At 37.8% G+C, this 22249-nt stretch overlaps 1 protein-coding gene and 1 long non-coding RNA gene across 2 annotated transcripts; both read left to right on the forward strand.

The window, feature by feature from the left end:
* The first annotated feature begins 2449 nt into the window (after positions 1–2449).
* Positions 2450–11620, forward strand: LOC136256337 (uncharacterized). The gene is made up of 3 exons (XR_010701456.1): positions 2450–2692; positions 6480–6652; positions 11425–11620. It is a non-coding gene; the product is annotated as an uncharacterized lncRNA (long non-coding RNA).
* Positions 11621–16917: 5297 nt separating this feature from the next.
* On the forward strand, positions 16918–21116 carry LOC136255181 (uncharacterized). The gene is made up of 21 exons (XM_066047902.1): positions 16918–16998; positions 17723–17816; positions 17861–17893; positions 18424–18444; positions 18559–18588; positions 18636–18668; positions 18716–18748; positions 18799–18828; positions 18876–18905; positions 18956–18985; positions 19033–19065; positions 19193–19225; positions 19833–19865; positions 20076–20105; positions 20156–20185; positions 20316–20345; positions 20393–20425; positions 20473–20505; positions 20632–20664; positions 20792–20818; positions 20871–21116. Exons 1-21 carry the CDS (start codon positions 16918–16920, stop codon positions 20993–20995), a joined length of 855 nt encoding a protein of 284 aa, XP_065903974.1. The 3' UTR covers positions 20996–21116.
* The last annotated feature ends 1133 nt before the right edge of the window (positions 21117–22249 follow it).

Consider the following 22249-nt stretch of genomic DNA (forward strand, 5'->3'; position numbering starts at 1 on the left):
CTTCTTCCACCTAGAATTGACGAAAAACACGCTATACCTGTGTTTAAATTGCTGCATTTAAAACCTTTTAAGCTAATGCTTTACTGAAAGTCATAAAATATCAAAATTCAGTATCACAAATAAATGAAAAGTCCGAAAATAAAATGATTTTTTGCGTCCGACGTTTGATCAAGTTACCACCTCTGGGAAAAACCGGCTATCTACAATACCAGTTTATAAAAATCTAATCTGCTTATATCATAGTCTGGCGTAGCCGACCCGCGCGCGTAGCGCGAGGGTCTGGTGACAGCCACATTCAGTACCTGTGCAGATGGAATGCAATTAAATTTGAAAATACGCGCGAAACACGTGGACAATTTCCGGTAACAGAGCGCGACAGCTACTGTACTTGCACTTGAATGACGTCTATTTCCTTACATTTGTGCTGGTTATGGAAAAGACATAAGAAGCTCGCCATAATCAGTGGACAAATCGGGAATAACGTCATAGAATGTTGTTAATTGGTCACTAAGCGATCTGATTGGACGCACCAGTTTTTCGTAAGGCTGGCACAGGTACTGAATGCGGCTGTCACCAGACTCTCGCGCTACGCGCGCGGGTCGGCTATGCCAGACTACTTATATCATGGGGTAGCTCAAGGTTAGCTCTATCAATCACTACCACACAATAGCTTTTGAAGTTACATGGGAAGGGTGTATAGGGTGGGGTCCGAGCGTACATGTCGTTGTCCGAGCATCGACGTTTTTGGACAGTGGATTTCCGAGGTCACTGCAGCCACACAATGCTCTAGACCAACAGAAACAAACCGATGTCATTCTCCTTGACTTTGCTAAAGCGTTTGATAGTGTCCCACATCAAAGACTATTAGTTAAATTAAGACACTATGGTATCAACGATCACATCTGTCAGTGGGTCAATACTTGGCTGACCAGAAGGTCACAGCAAGTAGCTTTGGACAGTACTTTTTCTGACTCGATAGCTGTTCACTCAGGAGTCCCTCAAGGGACGGTTCTCGGCCCTTTGATGTTTCTTCTATACATTAATGATATAACAGAACATGTAAATTCGCCGCTACGGTTATTTGCTGATGACTGTTTACTTTACAGAATTATCACCACCAAGGAGGATGCCATTCAACTTCAGCATGATCTTGATCAACTACACGAATGGGCAACTAAGTGGCAATTAAGATTCAATGTAACCAAATGTACTATTATGCGGTTTACCAGATCATTATCACCAATCATTTTCAACTACAAGCTAAACAATCACAACTTGGGTACATCAAACCAACACTCCTACCTTGGTGTTATATTGGATAACAAACTATCATGGTCTCCACATATTAGTAATATAGCTGCTAAGGCCAATAGAACATTAAACTTCTTGAAACGCAATCTGAGTTGCTGCTCGTCTAACATCAAAGCAACAGCCTACCTTACGATAGTACGACCGTCAATGGAATACGCTGCAGTCATCTGGGACCCATACCACCATAACAATATTCAACAGCTAGAGAAAGTACAGCGTAGGGCAGCTAGATGGGTCCTAAATGATTTCAATCGATTCAGTTCAGTCACAGCTATGTTACAGCATCTTTCTTGGCCAAGCCTTCAGCTGAGACGTAAAATATCCAGATTACAAGCACTTTTTAAAATTATACATCAAGATTATTCACTGTCAATTCCTCCTCATTTTATTTCAATGACAAGATCCACCAGACTATATCACCCACATCGTTTTATTCTACCAAATTCATCTACCTACTCATACCAACAGAGCTTTTTCTCCAGATCAATTAAGGATTGGAACAACTTACCATCTTCCATCATTGAGAGCAACAATATTGACTCTTTTTCAGCGTAACTGCAAACATTGTATGGAACCCAATAACTGTAATCTTTGTAACTACGTAGCTAAATTCATTTTATGATTGCTTTTTTTTTTTCCTGAGCATATCAGCTGTGCTGTCTGCTCAGTAACAATAATAATAATAATAATAATAATAATAATAATAATAATATAACCGAATCCTAGTTATATTTTATATATGGAGGTTATAGTCATAGGTTGATCGAGTCTTGTTGCTCCTCTAGGAAATATTGCGTCCGAAAGTACATGGTGGTCGGAAATACCTGAGCTGCTCTATATTTCCAAATTTACAGTGTACTGCCCAAGGGTATCACGCAATGACCAGCTTAGGTATTTGTTGAGCAGCTGCAGGTAGCAATATCTGCTACTCTATGGTCACCCTTACAAAAAGAAATAGTAAATAGCTACAGGGGTAGCTACATCATGCACTGTGATTATATTAAATTCATTCGTTTGAAGTCAATTTTTCTGCTCCAGCGTGTGGTGCTGACTGGTGACTAAAGATTCTTCCGCTTAACTTGTCACAGTCAAAGAAAGAGGTGGGGTCTATTCCAACCTAATATCATACGAACATTTAGAAGGATGTTCTAAACTACAAAACCCCGTGATTTTGGAATATTGTTCTAAAGTTATGGGGCGGGAATAATGGAAGGATGTTCTATATTTTCTGGAGTAGTATACTACATCATAATATACTGACAGCACGTTGTTTTACTGTAAAGCGCGAAAGCACGCGGGAGATACTCGAGGACGAGGAGGTGGTTTCCTAATCGTCTCGTCTTAGTAGAGGGGAAGATGGCAGATTATTCTATGATGGAAGGTATGTACTTAACTAAAAGGGTATTTTACTCGGGATATTTAAACAGTGTGGTGATCTGTCTATGTCACGTGAGAAAAAATCAACTCTAGTAAACTAACCACTAGCATCTAAATTAATGTGATTAATAGGAGATAGGAAGTACATGATTTAGTTGTCTAGGTCCATTACATCATCTTGTAGTACAGTGTGTTAAGCCAAACCCTGCTTTGGTGGTCGCATGTGACTGAGAACTTATTCAGTCTGTATGTGTCTCAGTTATTTCAATAATGATGGTTTCTCTCTCGGGTGTGCCGTCACTACAGTGTAGCTCAAGCATGTAATGCACCTGTCAATGTCATGCTCCACCTACCTCCATTGCTGCATTGCATTTTCGAGCCATAAACATTATTCTTTGAAATGCTTTTTTGTGTAGCAAGGTCTAATATTTGTTGCACAGAGGCCTTCGTCAGTGGTAAATCATTATGGATAAAGAGCAACAGGCTCATTACATTTTTTAAACAGAGAAACGCTGATAGTGACCATAAATCCAGAGCCAAGCTAAACTAAATTGATTAGCACTTTCATATAATTTTTTTTTCATTTATGTATTTTCACCCATTGCCATGCCCACATGGGTGTTTTAACACCACTGTACATGTGTGGTTGCATGTGACCAAGGACTTTTTCCTCTTGTCTACATTTTTCTCATTGTTTCACAGATGGCTAATAATTATGCACTTATCAATGTCATGCCCCACCTACACCCAGGTGGGGATTAGTAGGGGATCTGTTTCCTTAACTCGTCCCCAGGGTAGAGACATATGCAACACGAATAGCCATACTTTACCATATTGTCAATGATTCCTGGGTTACTAGTAGGCGATTTGCAACTCGGAAGTTGTCCCTATGTGGTGGGGAATTTGTCATCTAGCAATTACAAATCCCCACCTCTGTCCAACCTGGTATTTTCACCTCATGGCATTATTGTACAAGGGGTAATCACAACCAATAATCCTGTAGAACCATTTGCAACTGGGATCAAGATTTTTGATCAATGACAATATATTATCTTGATTGCTTGATTTCATCTATAAAGGTGTCCTGATTGCATGACAATTTGACACATAAGCTTTGTAAATTTGTGCTTCATTTGCAAGTTTGTTTGCTAAGGTGGTTGATTGTCTGATTTTGGATGCTTTGATTGATCCCTTCATTCAGTGTAAATTAGCATCTTGATTGCTTGATTCAACTTTTATCCCAGTCTCAAATGGTTCTGCAGGATCATATTTGTAGTATAACTACCCCTTATAGCAAGTACGGTGTTACCCCTCTCATAGAACTGTCATTGTAAAGGGAACTGTGCATTTAACTTTCATATAATAGAGAATTTCTTATGTCCGTATAGAGCTTTATATTTATACATACATTATGACATCACTGTACACAGTCAGCATTGCTAGGCATAGGTGTGACATATTTAGCTGATCGTGCTATGATGGCTTGAGGTGTAGTAAGTAGTTAAATTATTTATAAACCATAGTGCTCTAAGATAGCTAGTAGTAGTGTTGAGCGCTATACTAAAAGTTAAAAGATAGTATGGTTCTGTGGGATGGTATTGCAGTACAATTTCAGTGTTGAGTAATTATATATGTGCTGACCACAATGCATGACATTACAAGTTTTTTTTATATATGTATTGGAAGCTATTGGGTCTCCATCCAAAGTATTTCTAAACAAAATTATATGTTCTATTTTAAAATCATGATCGACTGTACACTACCTCACCTTATTCATCTATTAAAGTGGTGTTTTCGTGTTGAGCGCTTCCAAATGGAAAACGAACAGCACAAGGTTGTACAATAGGCATTAATGCACCAACGTTGAAACCGGGTCACTACTGCTGACCCGGATGACCCACTGACCCGGATTTGACCTGGATGTGACCCGGATTGACCAGGATTAATTAAAGCCGAGGCGTGCGATAAGAGCTATGTTTCGGCTAGTCTCAAGCGAGTGAGACTACGTTTTGAGCGTTTGTTTCGTGTTGAGTAAATATTGCAACTTCAGCCTAGCTATAGGTTGAAGACAAAAAAAAAAAAAAAAAGGTCATCACCTACTGACAATAGCCATAGATACCCTCAGTTTTGTACTACATACTGCATTTACTAATAAATGGGCGTAGCTGAGCGTATGTTGGTAACGCAATAAGTGGGTGTGGCTCACGAAAGAGCTACGCGATAGCGTTTATAAGTTTCCACGTCGTCAAACGAACAATTTCGTTTCTCATGTGATCCAATCCGGGTCAGACCCGGATAATTTGTAAACCGGGTCGGATCCGGATGGCCTGGAGAAATTGTGACTTGGATGACCCGACCCGGTTGCAACACTGTAATGCACAGCTTGTATAATCTGAAATCACAAAGACAGGTGCGTGTGGTACTTTCAATGTTTATATAGGACTCGGTTTTGATGGTATTTATTACCAAAATGCATCAGTAGTGGTACTTGGTAGTCGAGTTCGATTATAGTATTGTGGTATAGTAGTAGGCAAGTATAAAATAGGCATTTTAGTACAAGTGTAAGGAATATTCAATATGAGTAGGGTTTAAAGTAATAAAAGTGCTGAAAGAATAGAGATTACCTGTATCTATCACCAAAAGTCATGTTAGCACACTCATAATTCCTAGAGTCTCGGCAACTTATAGCATGGCTTCTGGTGGTCAGTAATCTCCCTTCTTTCAACAGTTTTTATAATTTTGATCCCTATACACATGGAATTTTTTTGTTACACTTGTTTGTGTTTTTTTTACCAGAACAGATTGTTGTAATTCATTGAATTGTTACTTTATGAGTAATCAATTACTGTACATTGAAAAAATAGCTCTTTTTAAACTGCTTATTACACATGTGTCTTCTTAGCTGTTTTATAGTTAGTCCATCATGATATGTTGTGCAAATTCTCTAAAGAAAGCCTCAAGGCTATTCATTATTTTTGTTCACGTACAAAGGGGACACACCTCTGCTTGATTGGAGAAGAAACTTAAATTCTAGTTAGTTAACAAAGCTATCTGTGTTGTTTTTCTGTGGTTAAACGTCTGTTTCAGCAGTTAGGAAATCTCCTATTTAGCAATTTTATTAAAGGATTGGACCACACCCTCTTTCAACATGACCAAATTAGCAACTGTACTGGTATAGTGTAGCTTAAGTCTAATATTACAACATATATCATCCCAAATCAGCTCACTTTTTGCTCTGCATACTTTTGTTGAACAGTCAGCTTTGAAAGTTCTTACATGTACAGCTGTTGCTTTGCATAGGGATAATGATTTCTAACCTTCAAAGTTTGTTTATAAGTGTTGGTTAGCTTTCTTATAGGGAAATACAGTAAAAGCTTTGGAGGTTGGCTGCGGGTATTGACGATGGAGCTGGTCTTCCAGCCATCCTGCCTGTCAATCTTAGAGTGATTAGTTTGAATTTAAATTTGATGATTTTTCACAAATGATGACCTGTATTTGTTTTATGGTTTGTTTTATATGAACAAAAAATATTGTACAAATGTACCCCTAAAAGAGAGTCAGATCTCTGATTGCTAAGACAAACAGCTATATTTAACTCTGATGAGCAATCAGCATCACATTTTTTGAAGTTCTAATGTATGTCACCTATTAATGAGATGCCTGTCAGTCCGAAACTCAAAAGTATGCAACTTTTATTTAGTATTTTACTCAAATTCATAATATTTCTATGTAAAAATCTATGCATATATTGCGTACCATGCATTTTTCTACCAATTATATCTTTTTTCCAGAGGTAGTTTCTACTTGCCCTACCAAAAAGTGCCAGCATTGTGGACAGCAATGTGCAATTGCCTTCAGGTCCTGCCCCAGTTGCAATGACAAGTTTCCAGATTTCCTGAAACGCCAGGCAAATGGACCTGTTAGGCAGTATCCATCAAGTCTTGTTACTATAATGCAGAAAAAGGTTTGATATTTATTTACATTGCTTTGTTATTGTGCACTATATACATACTTATATTATACAGTATGGCAGTACTGTTTATTAAGGCTCATGAAGTTTTGGGCTTTCTCACAAGAATTTTTTGACTAGAAGCCAGCCTCACTGTACCTTCATGATGTTTTGGCAGGTAGAATCAAGCTCTAAAATGTCTTCAGAACTCCCATAATTGCTTCTGCTAAGTTGATACGAAACTAATTTTTTTAAATTTATAAGACAAATTTAACTACCTAATTTCTTCTGACAAGCATAACTCGATCAATAACGGCTAGGTCTGTGGGCTTGAATTTTTCACTGTAAGACGTTGCTCCAGCTGGACAGTTGCCTTTGGCACATCACTCTATGTACACTCCATGCATCATGGGTCCTCTCCTTATGCCTTTTTGTCCCATTTCTTTTCACCAATTGTGAGAATGGCAGCATCCTTGAATTTCCCACACAAAGGGGTGTATACAGTGTGTACATAGTTACATATGTATAATTATACATATGTACTGTACGACATGCATACATACGTACCTACATACATAGATACATACATATACAAATGATACCTCACCTAATAGGTTGAAAGATGCTATAACTTCAGCTCTTTTATAGCCTAACATGCTGATGTTACACCAATTGCTTTTTTGCACTGTGGGGTGGTAATAAACACAGTGACCACAACTCTACCCCACATGCACCTTATCAACATGATTACATACCTTACCAGAGCAATTCCATCTGAGCCTGAAGATTAGGAATGTTATATTACGTACATTGGGAATCATAGAAATAAAAAGTAAAGAAACAGGGAAGGTCACCTACCTGCAGATATGCTAATGGATATTTACGAGTCTATGGATGGTTTCCGATTTCAAGTTTATTCTCACCCTTACAGTCAATTTTGGAAACTATATATGTATATATATTAATACAACATCAATATCGTGTCCTGTACAAAAACTCCAATAGCAGCTTGTGGTATATTTTTGATATACTACAGCAAACTAGCCAATAGAATCAGTATATCACTTGTACATTTGATATACGCATTTGATCGGCTAAAACTTTTTGATAGTGTTTAGTTGTTTTACCAGTTAGGCATATCCGACTTGACAACTAGTGGTACCATAGTAACCAATACATGTCACCTAGCAACAACATTGTTGCCTAGCAACCTTTGCTAGGCAACCACTAATAATTCTAAAATGATTTTTACAGCATAGCAATGGTTGCTAAGCAACCACTCAAAGGCATATTCCTAGGTCAGGTTTAAATTTAGTTGCCTAGCAACAGTTGCTATTGATTGTTGGGCCAATTTTCAAGAAGATTGCAGGCTGCAACCTCCTTCAGCGTGCTAATCACAAGGAATTACTTACCAGTACTAATAATGGTGTAAAAACATGAGAAATTGCTGTTACTGCTTCCAATTGGGAGAAGAGATGTTGTATTAACATAATTATACTACAGATATCATGGTATTCGAAATATATACCAAAAGATATACATATTTAGGAAAGGGTGCTATAGTGCGAGGCAAACATATACATATATGTATATTTAGACTCTATTTAGGCTGTTTTGGGTGGGTAATAAATCTCATATACTCCACCTTATCTTCTAATATACTCCACACCTTCAGGCACAATATAACATATACTCAAAATCTAGGTTTATCCAATCGCTATGCATTGTTCACGTGCAGTGATTTAACGAGCACTATTATTTTGTCACTTGAGGACGCATAGTTGCCATAGCGCTAGTTTTATCACACCGCTTTTGCTGAGCCTACAGCAGAAACAGCCATGTATGAGGTAAGTAATCTGAGTGTAATGTGAAATAGAGTCTAAAGCAGTTACCGTATAACTATTATATATATATATATATATGTATACCACTAAAAACTTAGGTTAGTTAGCATAGATTTTAAAGTATTAGTTGGTTTTGTTTATGCACTAATCATGGAGAATCGAGTGATGTTGTATACTGGGCATGCAGCTGATGACAGTAGCACCACAGCCCATGTAAAGTCCTGTTTAGTAGAGATATATGTAATATTCCAGAGTACTCTGAGATACATAGTAAAATGTAACTGCAATGTACAGCCTGGCACCCACAATAAATATTAGAAACTTGGCCTTTATATATAAAAGTAACAGCTGCCACATAATATCTTTTCACCTATTAGGTGAGTGGTGCATAACATGTACTCATGCTTTGCCTGATATACACGCACTTGTCTCCATTATATATTTATTAAATAATAGTACAGTAGTAACTGTATATTATGGATCATTTGTTTGAGACTTTCTCGTGCGAAATATCGACTATAGACCAGCCTCAAAATACCTTTGTGATGCCTTTGCAGTATTGCTTGGGTAGAATCAAGCCAAAAACCCTTCCATTGAGTTGCTACAGAATTTTGAAGTTATTTGACAATTTTCTAATGAGTGACTAACTTACTAACTAGCTGACTAACTGCCTGATGCCTTCAGACAAGTGTAATTTGATAACTGCCAAGGTTACAGGCTTGCTTTTTTCACTGTTAGATGTCACTCCACCTCAACAGGTGCCTATAAATATTCCATTCCAAAGCACTTACAATGCATGCATCAAGGAGGCAGCTAGCTTTGACCTCCTTTGTGAGGTAAATTGTGCCCCATAAAGTTTTAAAATTAACAAGTCGATGTTGAGCTACTTCTAAAACCAGGCGCCCATGCAGTTAATGCTAACCTCTGCAATTGCTAAGTATAATTAGTAGCAGATTTCCTCTTGTTTTGTTGCATTAAGCTTGCAGCATGATTTTGTTTTTAATGTGTAATTAAAATTATTTTGTAATTCATGAATTATTTTGTATTTCATAACTTACCATTATTTTGTTGCTAAGTAGGTGCAACTTGCTTTTAAAAACAAATAACGCTTAGAACTATCTTATTACAGGTTTTTGCAATTGAATTCGGCGACTTTGCAATTGAATTCGTCCCGTTTGCAATTGAGTTCATCGCTGTTACAATTGAATTCGTCCCGTTTGCAATTGAATTCGTCGGTTTGCAATTGAATTCGTCCCGTTTGCAATTGAATTCATCGCTTTTGCAATTGAATTCGTCGCTTTTGCAGTTAAATTCGTCCGTAACAAGAATGGCAGCTGGAGCAAACACGAAAACATGATGTAGCAGCTGCTACAAGAACTTGTTCAAGTACAACAGTAGTAAACAACTCTTTATAAGGCAATAATTCTTCCTCTACAGCCTATCCAGCAACATTCCAAACTCTACTACGCCATTCGCGATAGGTGTGGTCACTCGCGAGCAAGTTAATTAACTTGTCAGACAGCTATCAACTTCGCGTACTACCAGCTTCAATTACCTTCTAGTGTCTCAAGTGTAACTCTCCAAGGCATAAATAGTTCATCTCTTAATGAACGGGTTGGTTTCTTGAAGCCGTTTTGTTTATGACGAATTGTAATGCAAACGCGACGAATTCTATTGCAAAACCGACTAATTCAACTGCAAAACCGACGAATTCAATTGCAAAACCGACGAATTCAATTGCAAACGGGACGAATTCAATTGCAATACCGACGAATTCAATTGCAAACGGGACGAATTCAATTGCAAACGGGACGAATTCAATCGCAAAGGCGACGAATTCAATTGCAAAAACCTGTAACTGCTTTTTACTGTAGTTCATCTATTATGTTAATTAATATTTGTTTAAGCACTACTATTATGTGCTAGAACACAGAGATATAATGATGACATGTTCTAAGGACAGGATACACATGAAACCACCCAGATTTACGATGCGGTAAAAATAAAGTTTATCATCATCTTTTCTTAACCTCCATCTTCATGTATACAAAGGCACTGATGAACCTTAAATTACACAATCGAACATGGTAGCCAAGTACATTCTGAAAGTGCTAGCTCAATTACATTGTACAAGACATTTTGTAAGTTTGTAAAAGGAATTATGACAGACATGAAACCTAAATATCCAAGCTTAGATATGATGGATAATATTACTCAAGCATGTGCCAAGGGCAAAGTAAACAAGTAAGAATTTTTTAATGGGCAAAGGATAATGAATGCTCTTCTACTTTGGCAAGTGTACTGTATTCTCCATGCAGTACTGTATCTGCCTCATACAGAACACTTTGGCAAATACAGTACAGTCATACAGAACAGTTATGTAAGGAATGTTACAAAACCAACCCCAGTTGAACCAGCATGATTGATCACGTACACGACATTTTAAATCACTAAAACTAGCTAAGTCAATCCTACCAGTTTGTTCTATAACCAAAAACACATTATACAAGCACTACTGATGTTATGATATCCGAAAATTGAAGTGATCTGGATACTCAAGATGAGTGCTCTTTTGAGGAAAACAATAAGGCAGACCAAGAAGTACAATATGACACCATTAGCACCACCTGCTTGTGTGTACAAAAATACAGCACTTGGGGAGTGTCTCAAGACTAATGCAGTACTTGGCTTTGCCTCATGCTGTATTAGTCTCTCAACATGTCCCCTCGTGTTCTGTACACACACACACACACACACACACACACACACACACACACACACACACACACACACACACACACACACACACACACACACACACACACACACACACACACACACACACACACACACACACACACACACACACACACACACACACGGCAGTGCTTTAACTATAACACACGTAGTAATATGAATACCTACGTTTATGTGTTGTCATAGCATTTTCAAAATGAAATGTACACAGTACAAATACCTGTAACTTTATCTTGGAACAAGGGTGCTGGTGGAACCAGTATACTTGGATATGGATATTATATATCACTGTCACTACTTGCAATTGAGAGATTTTCAAACACTTAAAAAAACTTTATTGAGAATTTAGACTATGAGGGATTTCGCACAAGAGGACTAGCTACTGGATCAAGACACACGGTAGTGTGTCGTGCGGCCCAAGAAGCCGGCGCGTAACACCCGTGAGTATATTGACAGGAAGAAAGAAAACGCAATTTTCGCACCTCCGTAGCTCTGTGCTTCCTTGCTGAAACAAGACGATTTTTGCTGTGGACATGCCCCCCAACTGCAGCACTCTACATTCCAAATTTGAGCGAAATCGCTTCGCGCGTTCCCGAGATATGCGACTTCAAAAATTGGCTGAGTTTCTTCGTTTTTTTTTTCTTCTTCTTCTTCTTCTTATTTTTCTTTTTCTTGTCGCACACTTACAAAAACTGCTATAAAACTCGAACGCGTTATCCGATTGCCTTGAAATTTGGCACACAGAAGGGGGGTATAAAGGCGCATCTCGGTACCAACTTTGGCTGGAATACCATAAACAGACAAAGAGTTATGAGCGATTATGCACGAAAAATAACACCAATATGTTGTCACGCCTACAGGGTAAACCGCGTATGGGAAGAAGCTGAAAATCGGTGGGTGAATAGGTTAACTATTGAACCTCAAACCTTTTGTGGTTTGAAAGAAATCGAGCTAAAAACCAGGAAGATACAGCGAAAAAATCAACAGTGTGTAACAATTACGCAATCGAGATTAGCTAATTTTTAATATTTTTATTTTATTATTATTATTATTATTATGCTTGCCACGCCTACCAGGTAAACCGCTTGGGGTAATGCTTTCAAAATCGCTGTACAGATGGAGTTATCATCTTAGAAAGGCTCTTCAATGGTGTAGAAGAATCAGACTTAAATCCACGGAGTTATAACACGAAATCCAACTTGGTGTAGCAAGTGCGAGATCGAGATACTCTAATAGAGCAGTCATCCTAATAGAGCAGTCACCCTGAACAGAATTAAAGAGATCAGTTAGAAATAAGTAACCTGTATAGAGATCAGCTACAAACAAATCACCCTGTAGAGAGTTCAGCTACAAACAATTCACCCTGTTAAAACATCAGTTAGAAGAAGATTTCTTGTAGAGAGTTCAGATACAAACAAATCACCCTGTTGAAAGATCAGCTAGAAGATGTCACCTTGTAGATAGTTCAGTTACAAAGAAACCACCATGTAGAGAATTCAGCTACAAACTAGTGACCCTGTAGATACATCAGCTAGAAGAAGTTACCTTGTAGAGAGTTCAGCTACAAAGAAACCATTCTGTAAAGAGCTCAGCTGCAAACAAATCACCTATACAAAATTCAGCTACAAACAAATCACCCTGTAGAGAGATCAGCTAGAAGAAGTTACCTTGTAGATAGTTCAGCTACAAACAAATCATCCTGTAGAGAGATCAGCTAGAAGAAGTTACCTTGTAGATAGTTCAGCTACAAACAATTCACCCTGTACAGAGCTCAGTTAAAAGAGGTTTCCTTGTAAAAAGTTCAGCTACAAACAAATCACCCTGTAGAGAGATAAGTAAGAAGAAGTTACCTTGTAGATCGTTCTGCTACAAACAATTCACCCTGTAAAGAGATCAGCTAGAAGAAGTTACCTTGTAGAGAGTTCAGCTACAAAGAAACCATCATGTAGAGAATTCAGCCGCAAACAAATCATGTATAGAGAGTTCAGCTACAAACAAATCTCCCTGTAGAGAGATCAGCTAGAAGAAGTTTCCTTGTAGAGAGTTCTGCTACAAACAAATCACCCTGTAGAAAGATCAGCTAGAAGAAATCACCTCGTAGAGAGTTCAGCTTCAAAGAAACAATCATGTGAGAGTTCAGGTACAAACAAATTGTCCTGTAGAGAGATCAGCTAGAAGAAGTTACCTTGTAGAGAGTTCAGCTACAAAGAAACCATCATGTAGATAGTTCAGGTACAAACAAATCACCCTGTAGAAAGATCAGCTATAGAAGAAATCACCTTGTAGAGAGTTCAGCTACAAAGAATCTATCGTGTAGAGAGTTTAACTACAAACAAATCACCCTGTAGAAAGATCAGCTATAGAAGAAATCACCTTGAAGAGAGTTCAGCTACAAAGAAACCATCATGTAGAGAGTTCAGCTACAAACAAATCGGCCTGTAGAGAGATCAGCTAGAAGAAATTACCTTGTAGAGAGTTCAGCTACAAAGAAACAATCATGTAGAGAGTTCAGCTGCAAACAAATCACCTGTAGAGAGTTCAGCTAGAAACAAGTCACCCTGTAGAGAGATCAGCTAGAAACAAGTCACCTTGTAGAGAGTTCAGCTAGAAGAAGTAACATTGTAGAGCTACAAAGAAGCTACCATGTAGAGTTCAGCTGCAAACAAATCACCCTGTAGAGAACTCAGCTACAAACAAATCGCCCTGTAGAAAGATTAGCTAGAAGAAGTTACTTTATAGGGAGTTCAGCTATGAACAGATCACCCTGTAGAGAGTTCAGCTACAAACAAATCACCCTGTAGAGAGTTAAGTTACAAAGAAACCACCATGTAGAGAGTTCAGCTGCAAAAAAAATCAATCACTCTGTAGAGAGTTCAGCTAGAAGAAGTCACCTTGTAGAGAGTTAAGCTGCAAATAAATCACCCTGTAGAGAATTCAGCTACAAACAAATCACCCTGTAGAAAGATCAGCTAGAAGAAGTTACCTTGTAGAGAGTTCAGCTACAAAGAAACCACCATGTAGAGAGTTCAGCTGCAAACAAATCACCTGTAGAGAATTCAGCTAGAAACAAGTCACCCTGTAGAGAGATCAGCTAGAAACAAGTCACCCTGTAGAGAGTTCAGCTAGAAGAAGTCACATTGTAGAGAGTTCAGCTACAAAGAAACTACCACGTAGAAAATCCAGCTGCAAACAAATCATCCTGTAGAGAGTTCAGCTAGAAGAAGTCACCTTTTAGAGAGTTCAGCTACAAAGCAACCACCATGTAAAGAGTTCAGCTGCAAAAAACTCAATCACCTTGTAGAAAGATCGGCTAGAAGAAGTTACCTTGTAGAGAGTTCAGCTACAAAGAAACCACCATGTAGAGAGTTCAGCTGCAAACAAATCACCTGTAGAGAGTTCAGCTAGAAACAAGTCACCCTGTAGAGAGTTCAGCTAGAAGAAGTCACATTGTAGAGAGTTCAGCTACAATGAAACTCCCATGTAGAGAGTTCAGCTGCAAACAAATCACCCTGTAGAGAACTCAGCTACAAACAAATATGCAGTGAAAAAGATCAGCTAGAAGAAGTTACCTTGTAGAGAGTTCAGCTACAACGAAACCACCATGTAGAGAGTTCAGCTACAAACAAATCACCTGTAGAGAGTTCAGCTAGAAACAAGTCACCCTGTAGAGAGATCAGCTAGAAACAAGTCACCTTGTAGAGAGTTCAGCTAGAAGAAGTCACATTGTAGAGAGTTCAGCTACAAAGAAACCACCATTTAGAGAGTTCAGCTGCAAACAAATCACCCAGTAGAAAGTTCAGCTATGAACAGATCACCCTGTTGAGAGTTCAGTTAGAAACAAGGAATCCTGTAGAGAAATCACCTAGAAGTATCGCCTTGTAGAGTTCAGCTACAAACAAATCACCTGTAGAGAGTTCAGCTACAAACAATGTAGAGAGATCAGCTAGAAGAAGTTACCTTGTAGGGATTTCAGCTACAAACAAATCACCCTGTAGAGAGTTCAGCTACAAAGAAACTATTCTGTAAAGAACTCAGCTGCAAACAAATCACTTGTACAGAATTCAGCTACAAACAAATCGCCCTGTAGAGAGATCAGCTAGAAGAAATTACCTTGTAGATAGTTCAGCTACAAACAAATCACCCTGTAGAAAGATCAGTTAGAAGAAGTTACCTTGGAGAAAGTTCAGCTACAAAGAAACCATTTTGTAAAGAGCTCAGCTGCAAACAAATCACCTGTACAGAATTCAACTACGAACAAATCACCCTGTAGAGATCAGCTATAAGAAGTTACCTTGTAGATAGTTCAGCTACAAACAAATCTCCCTGTAGAGAGATCAGCTAGAAGAAATTACCATGTAGAGAGTTCAGCTGCAAAGAAATCACCCTGTAGAAAATTCTGCCAGAAACAAATTGCCCTGTAGAAAGATCAGTTAGAAGAAGTTACCTTTTAGAGAGTTCAGCTACAAAGAAACCATTCTGTAAAGAGCTCAGCTGCAAACAAATCACCTATACAAAATTCAGCTACAAACACATCACCTGTAGAGAGATCAGCTAGAAGAAGTTACCTTGTAGATCATTCAGCTACAAACAATTCACCCTGTAGAGAGAGCAATTAGAAGAAGTCACCTTGTAGAGTGTTCAGTTACAAAGAAACCACCATGGAGATTTCTGTAATCAATATATGTGACCGGATTTGCGAAAAGGGGTCTTCCACACACATTCAATTCCGTAAATGTTGGAGACCATAACTCAGTGTTCAAGTAACATAATTATTAACCTGAACATTTCACCATGTATTCAGCTATAGTGGTGCTCACCACTGCCCAAATATCAAGGCAATAGCTCTTTCCAATCTGAAGTTATCAATTGTCAAAGTTGGCAAATTGGACCCCTTTTCGCAAATCCGGTCACATATGTATTATACAGTATATATAATTTGTACATTTACTGATAAAATATTTAAAGTACATCTACTTCATCTTTTCTTCTTCCTGTAGTAAAGAAAAAAACATAGGTTAAAAAAGTCCCAAAGCTGGCCATAGGCCGGCTTTGGGGTATACAAATACAAAAAGAAATGAAATCTAATCCAAAACAGCCAAGCTGTAAAAAAAGTGTGCGGCCCTCAGAAAGGCTATGGTGAAAAAAGATGTGAAATCCAAGGTGGCGGCCAAGAAATGGCTGTGATGGTAGGTTAGTGGTAAAAATTTTAATAACGACAATTCAGGTGAATTTTTGTGAAGCGGCACAAAAATTCACCTGAATTGTCATTATTAAAATTTTTACCACTAACCTACCATCACAGCCATTTCTTGGCCGCCACCTTGGATTTCACATCTTTTTTCACCATAGCCTTTCTGAGGGCCGCACACTTTTTTTACAGCTTGGCTGTTTTGGATTAGATAGATTTTACTTTAAGAAACTTCTTTTTAAAAAAATCAATTTGTGTGATCTCTGCCAAGTAAATGTTTACAGTAAGAGGCAACTACCCTAAGGTTGCAACCAATTGCAATGGCTAAAAGTGTGGTACAATTTAGTGTGAATGGATTCATCAGAGAACTGATAACTACTAAGAGCAGAGCAAGGAAAGAGAATGTCTTAGCCATCTATACCTTTAGTGGATGAAGTTGTATTAGCAAGTAAGAGCTAGTAGTATCAGCAAGAACTCTAGTAATAGCTATAATGGCAGCAAGTAGTGATTATAGTAGTGGCAGCAGGTATAATGACTGTGACACCGACAGTGGAGTGGTAAACTTTGGTACGGTGAGTATGTGCATTTATGCTTTATGCTTCAGGTATACCTAGCTGTATCAGTAATCACGCCAGCATGTTTGGCGGGTGCATATATAGAGGAGGGTGGTATTGTGGTGGACTGGAAGCGGACCATTATGCTTCACCTGGACCTTGTATGTTCGGACCATTTGTGCATTGGCAGTACAGCTATTTCACAATAATGCTAGATACATATAGTATCTGACCCTCTCATTAGATTCTGTATTTCTGTTTTCAATGCATACATCCAATTTTATAATGCAGCAAATGCCTATTTCATCATTTTCATTTACCTCCTAATCACAAATAAGTCATGGATGGGATAGGACTATACAGTGGAACCAGTCTTAGCGGCCACCTGTATAAATATACCACCTCTCTATAAAGGCCACTCTTGAATATCAGTACTGAGACATTTATACATTAATTAATCCAACTGTATAAGCAACCACTTGCTTATTAATTATATAAGGCCACGAAATTTTGGCCCAAAGATAACCATCATAAATAGGTTCCACTGTTCCTCTCTAAATAGTGAGTAGTTGATTTGTAGATTAAACATGAATGATTGGATACAGATGTATTGCATGTGGACAAGGTGGTAGTGTGCTGTCAAGTGTTTACAAACAAAGTAACTGTATGTTATATGTAGGTCACAAAGAGTGTTAAATGTATGGTTTGATATGTATTTTTACTGTGTGTGCTTGTCTTTCAGGCCAACCAGCTCAATAAGCTGGGATATGATATCTTTATCCTCGGGCACAAAAGAAATGCTGTCAACCCATCTCATATTAATTTTACGACACCTGGTATAGCTAAAGAATTTGTTAAAGATTACCCTAAACTTTTTGAGGGGTGGAAACATATTGCTCATCAAAATCACGAGGTGTGAGTTGTTATTGTGTATTGACTACTTATCATACAACTAATTTATATAAGGACACATTGCATTTTTGTATTTGCAATTTAGCACTGTATATTCCATACCTATTGGCAAGCCAAGGCACGTACCATATGCATATTCACTTGATCAAAAACCACTAGCTTAGAATCAAAACTTGATTAGGCTACCATTTGGGGGTGGCAACTATTTGGGGACAATATTTATACCATAAGTAGCTCTTAGGTGTGTCAACCATTAAAAAATAAAGACTTTTGTTGTAAAAAACAATTTTAAAAAACTAGCTTGCTGCAATGTGTGCTTAAAGGAATGGCTGATAAAAGTATGATTGAAGTATAGCATACGTACTATATGTACATGTCGTACCTCCTCTGTCTAATAATACTGCAATGTTGCATTCAATTAGACCACATTGCAGATGTGGTTTATTATATGAATACAAAACAACAGTTCTTTTCAACATGTGCATAAACAGTATACTTTCATATGTACCGCTCACATTTTATTTCCCTTAGGACAAAACAGTAATCATCAAGGTATGTATATCTGTAGTAGTGTTAAAAAACATTTCAAGGTTAGTGATCGTAAAATATTACGTAAAATAAGCCATGGTCATTGATTGGCTATGCACAATATTTACATCGTTACAGTAGGATTGTCAACGGCAGGAGAGAATGAAAGTATGATGTTACCATTAGCGACGTGTGTTATTTAATAATTCATTCAGTAGGGTTGACACAAACAGCTATACAGGGTCAAGGTAAGATGTTACCATTAGCAATGTGTGTTATTTAATGATTCATTCAGCAGGGTTGACACAAACAGCTACACAGGGTCAAGGTAAGATGTTACCATTAGCGATGTGTGTTATTTAATAATTCATTCAGTAGGGTTGACACAGACAGCTACACAGAGTCAAGGTAAGATGTTACCATCAGCAACGTGTGTTATTTAATAATTCATTCAGTAGGGTTGACACAGACAACACAGAGTCAAGGTAAGATGTTACCATCAGCAACGTATGTTATTTAATAATTCATTCAGTAGGGTTGACACAGACAGCTACACAGAGTCAAGGTAAGATGTTACCATCAGCAACGTGTGTTATTTAATAATTCATTCAGTAGGGTTGACACAGACAACTACAGAGGGTCAAAGTAAGATGTTACCATCAGCAACGTATGTTATTTAATAATTCATTCAGTAGGGTTGACACAGACAGCTACACAGAGTCAAGGTAAGATGTTACCATTAGCAACATGTGTTATTTAATAATTCATTCAGTAGGGTTGACACAGACAGCTACACAGAGTCAAGGTAAGATGTTACCATTAGCAACATGTGTTATTTAATAATTCATTCAGTAGGGTTGACACAGACAACTACAGAGGGTCAAGGTAAGATGTTACCATCAGCAACGTGTGTTATTTAATAATTCATTCAGTAGGGTTGACACAGACAGCTACACAGAGTCAAGGTAAGATGTTACCATTAGCAACATGTGTTATTTAATAATTCATTCAGTAGGGTTGACACAGACAACTACAGAGGGTCAAGGTAAGATGTTACCATCAGCAACGTGTGTTATTTAATAATTCATTCAGTAGGGTTGACACAGACAGCTACACAGAGTCAAGGTAAGATGTTACCATTAGCAACATGTGTTATTTAATAATTCATTCAGTAGGGTTGACACAGACAGCTACACAGAGTCAAGGTAAGATGTTACCATTAGCAACATGTGTTATTTAATAATTCATTCAGTAGGGTTGACACAGACAACTACAGAGGGTCAAGGTAAGATGTTACCATCAGCAACGTGTGTTATTTAATAATTCATTCAGTAGGGTTGACACAGACAGCTACACAGAGTCAAGGTAAGATGTTACCATTAGCAACGTGTGTTATTTAATAATTCATTCAGTAGGGTTGACACAGACAGCTACACAGAGTCAAGGTAAGATGTTACTATTGGCAGCGTGTGTTATTTAATAATTCATTCAGTATGGTTGACACAGACAGCTACAGAGGGTCAAGGTAAGATGTTACCATCAGCAACGTGTGTTATTTAATAATTCGTTCAGTAGGGTTGACACAGACAACTACAGAGGGTCAACGTAAGATGTTACCATCAGCAACGTGTGTTATTTAATAATTCATTCAGTAGGGTTGACACAGACAGCTACACAGAGTCAAGGTAAGATGTTACCATTAGCAACGTGTGTTATTTAATAATTCATTCAGTAGGGTTGACACAGACAGCTACACAGAGTCAAGGTAAGATGTTACTATTGGCAGCGTGTGTTATTTAATAATTCATTCAGTATGGTTGACACAGACAGCTACAGAGGGTCAAGGTAAGATGTTACCATCAGCAACGTGTGTTATTTAATAATTCGTTCAGTAGGGTTGACACAGACAACTACAGAGGGTCAAGGTAAGATGTTACCATCAGCAACGTGTGTTATTTAATAATTCGTTCAGTAGGGTTGACACAGACAGCTAGACAGAGTCAAGGTAAGATGTTACCATCAGCAACGTATGTTATTTAATAATTCATTCAGTAGGGTTGACACAGACAGCTACACAGGGTCAAGGTAAGATGTTACCATCAGCAACGTGTGTTATTTAATAATTCGTTCAGTAGGGTTGACACAACAGCTACACAGAGTCAAGGTAAGATGTTACCATTAGCAACATGTGTTATTTAATAATTCATTCAGTAGGGTTGACACAGACAGCTACACAGAGTCAAGGTAAGATGTTACCATCAGCAACGTGTGTTATTTAATAATTCATTCAGTAGGGTTGACACAGACAGCTACACAGAGTCAAGGTAAGATGTTACTATTGGCAGCGTGTGTTATTTAATAGTTCATTCAGTATGGTTGACACAGACACAGAATCAAGGTAAGATGTATTTGATATTCATTGAATTATTGTAATCAATCATATTATGTAGCAAGAAGAAAACGCTGCAGGGAGTGTGATGGCTGCAGGGCCACAAAATGTGGTAACTGCAAATACTGTTTGCACCCTTCATTGAAAAGGGCTTGTATGATGAGGAAATGTATAAATTTGAACTAGTGTACCTGTACATGTAATAATCACTGTTTTAGTTAAGATTGGTTTCCTTTTTTTTACTTTAATAAAATATCCATACTGTACATGTGATGGTTATGTGACAAAATGGTCTATTATTATATAACTCTTCCCCTATTATATATATTATATATAAAAGACAGTTCCATTGTTCCTTAATGAACTGTGGCACTGGCTGGTACATATACTACAAACAGAATACAGGTATTGTACGTAGGTCAGAGAATGTTACTATAGTTGGGATCCTGAGCTGCTGACCTCTTAACTCTTAAGCACATCAAAAAATGGATAGTGTCAGTGTTGGATCACATCCATGGAGATGCCAGGTTGTTGTACAACATACCACCCATGCCTACAATTAGCTAGATGCATTATAATATTCATTTGGATTATAGGTAGAATAAAACCTCATTTACATATTGATAACACCATGCACGCATACTCCATTATAGTGACAATGTCGAGTAGGTCCCAAACAGCCCTAGTTCATGACCTCATTAATAAGACCACCTCATTATAGTAACCATGTTGAGCAGGTCCGGATCCCATACACAGCTAAAGTGTATTTCATGACCTCATTATAGTGACCATATCCAGTAGGTCTCATACACAGCTAAGGTGTACTTCTCAACCTAAAAAATAAGACCACCTCATTATAGCGACCATGTCAAGTAGGTCCCAAACATAGCTAAGGTGTACTTCATTACCTCATTAATAAGACCACCTCATTATAGTGACCACATCCCATACACAGCTAAGGTGTACTTTATGACCTCATTACACTGACCATGTCAAGTAGGTCCCAAACAAGCTAAGGTGTACTTCATGGCCTCAATAATAAGACTACCTCATTGTAGTGACCATGTCAAGTAAGTAGGTCCCAAACGTAGCTAAGGTCTACTTTGTGGCTACACACTAGTCTCTGCTTAGTAACGTTACTAATTTTGAACAAGGGTGATGATAACTGTACATGTCCTATTCAATATTGTTCAGGGGCATGCATGAAGTTAATGTAGTAAACATGTCTTAAATAGAAGCAGAATTTATATAGGGACATGATTTACATACAGTAAACAAACCTTGGTCAGATACAAATGAGAAATTATTTATATTAGCACAAAGAAAACAATGAAGTTAATGGAAACCTTAACACTACTGTTACACTACTGCTATCAAATAAACACAACAATGATGAATCGACTGTCAATAAATCAATTGCAGTTCAAATCAACACTATAA

The sequence above is a fragment of the Dysidea avara genome, chromosome 5 (assembly GCF_963678975.1).
Source record: "Dysidea avara chromosome 5, odDysAvar1.4, whole genome shotgun sequence".
Lineage (NCBI taxonomy): Eukaryota > Metazoa > Porifera > Demospongiae > Dictyoceratida > Dysideidae > Dysidea > Dysidea avara.

Excerpts from the sequence above, each read along its gene's own strand:
- LOC136255181 (XM_066047902.1), top strand. The coding sequence starts at position 16,918 with ATGGCAGCAAGTAGTGATTATAGTAGTGGCAGCAGGTATAATGACTGT. Across the intron at positions 17,894-18,423 it reads TTGCTCATCAAAATCACGAG|GACAAAACAGTAATCATCAA; the intron begins GTGTGAGTTGTT and ends TATTTCCCTTAG. Across the intron at positions 19,226-19,832 it reads GACAGCTACACAGAGTCAAG|TAGGGTTGACACAGACAGCT; the intron begins GTAAGATGTTAC and ends TAATTCATTCAG.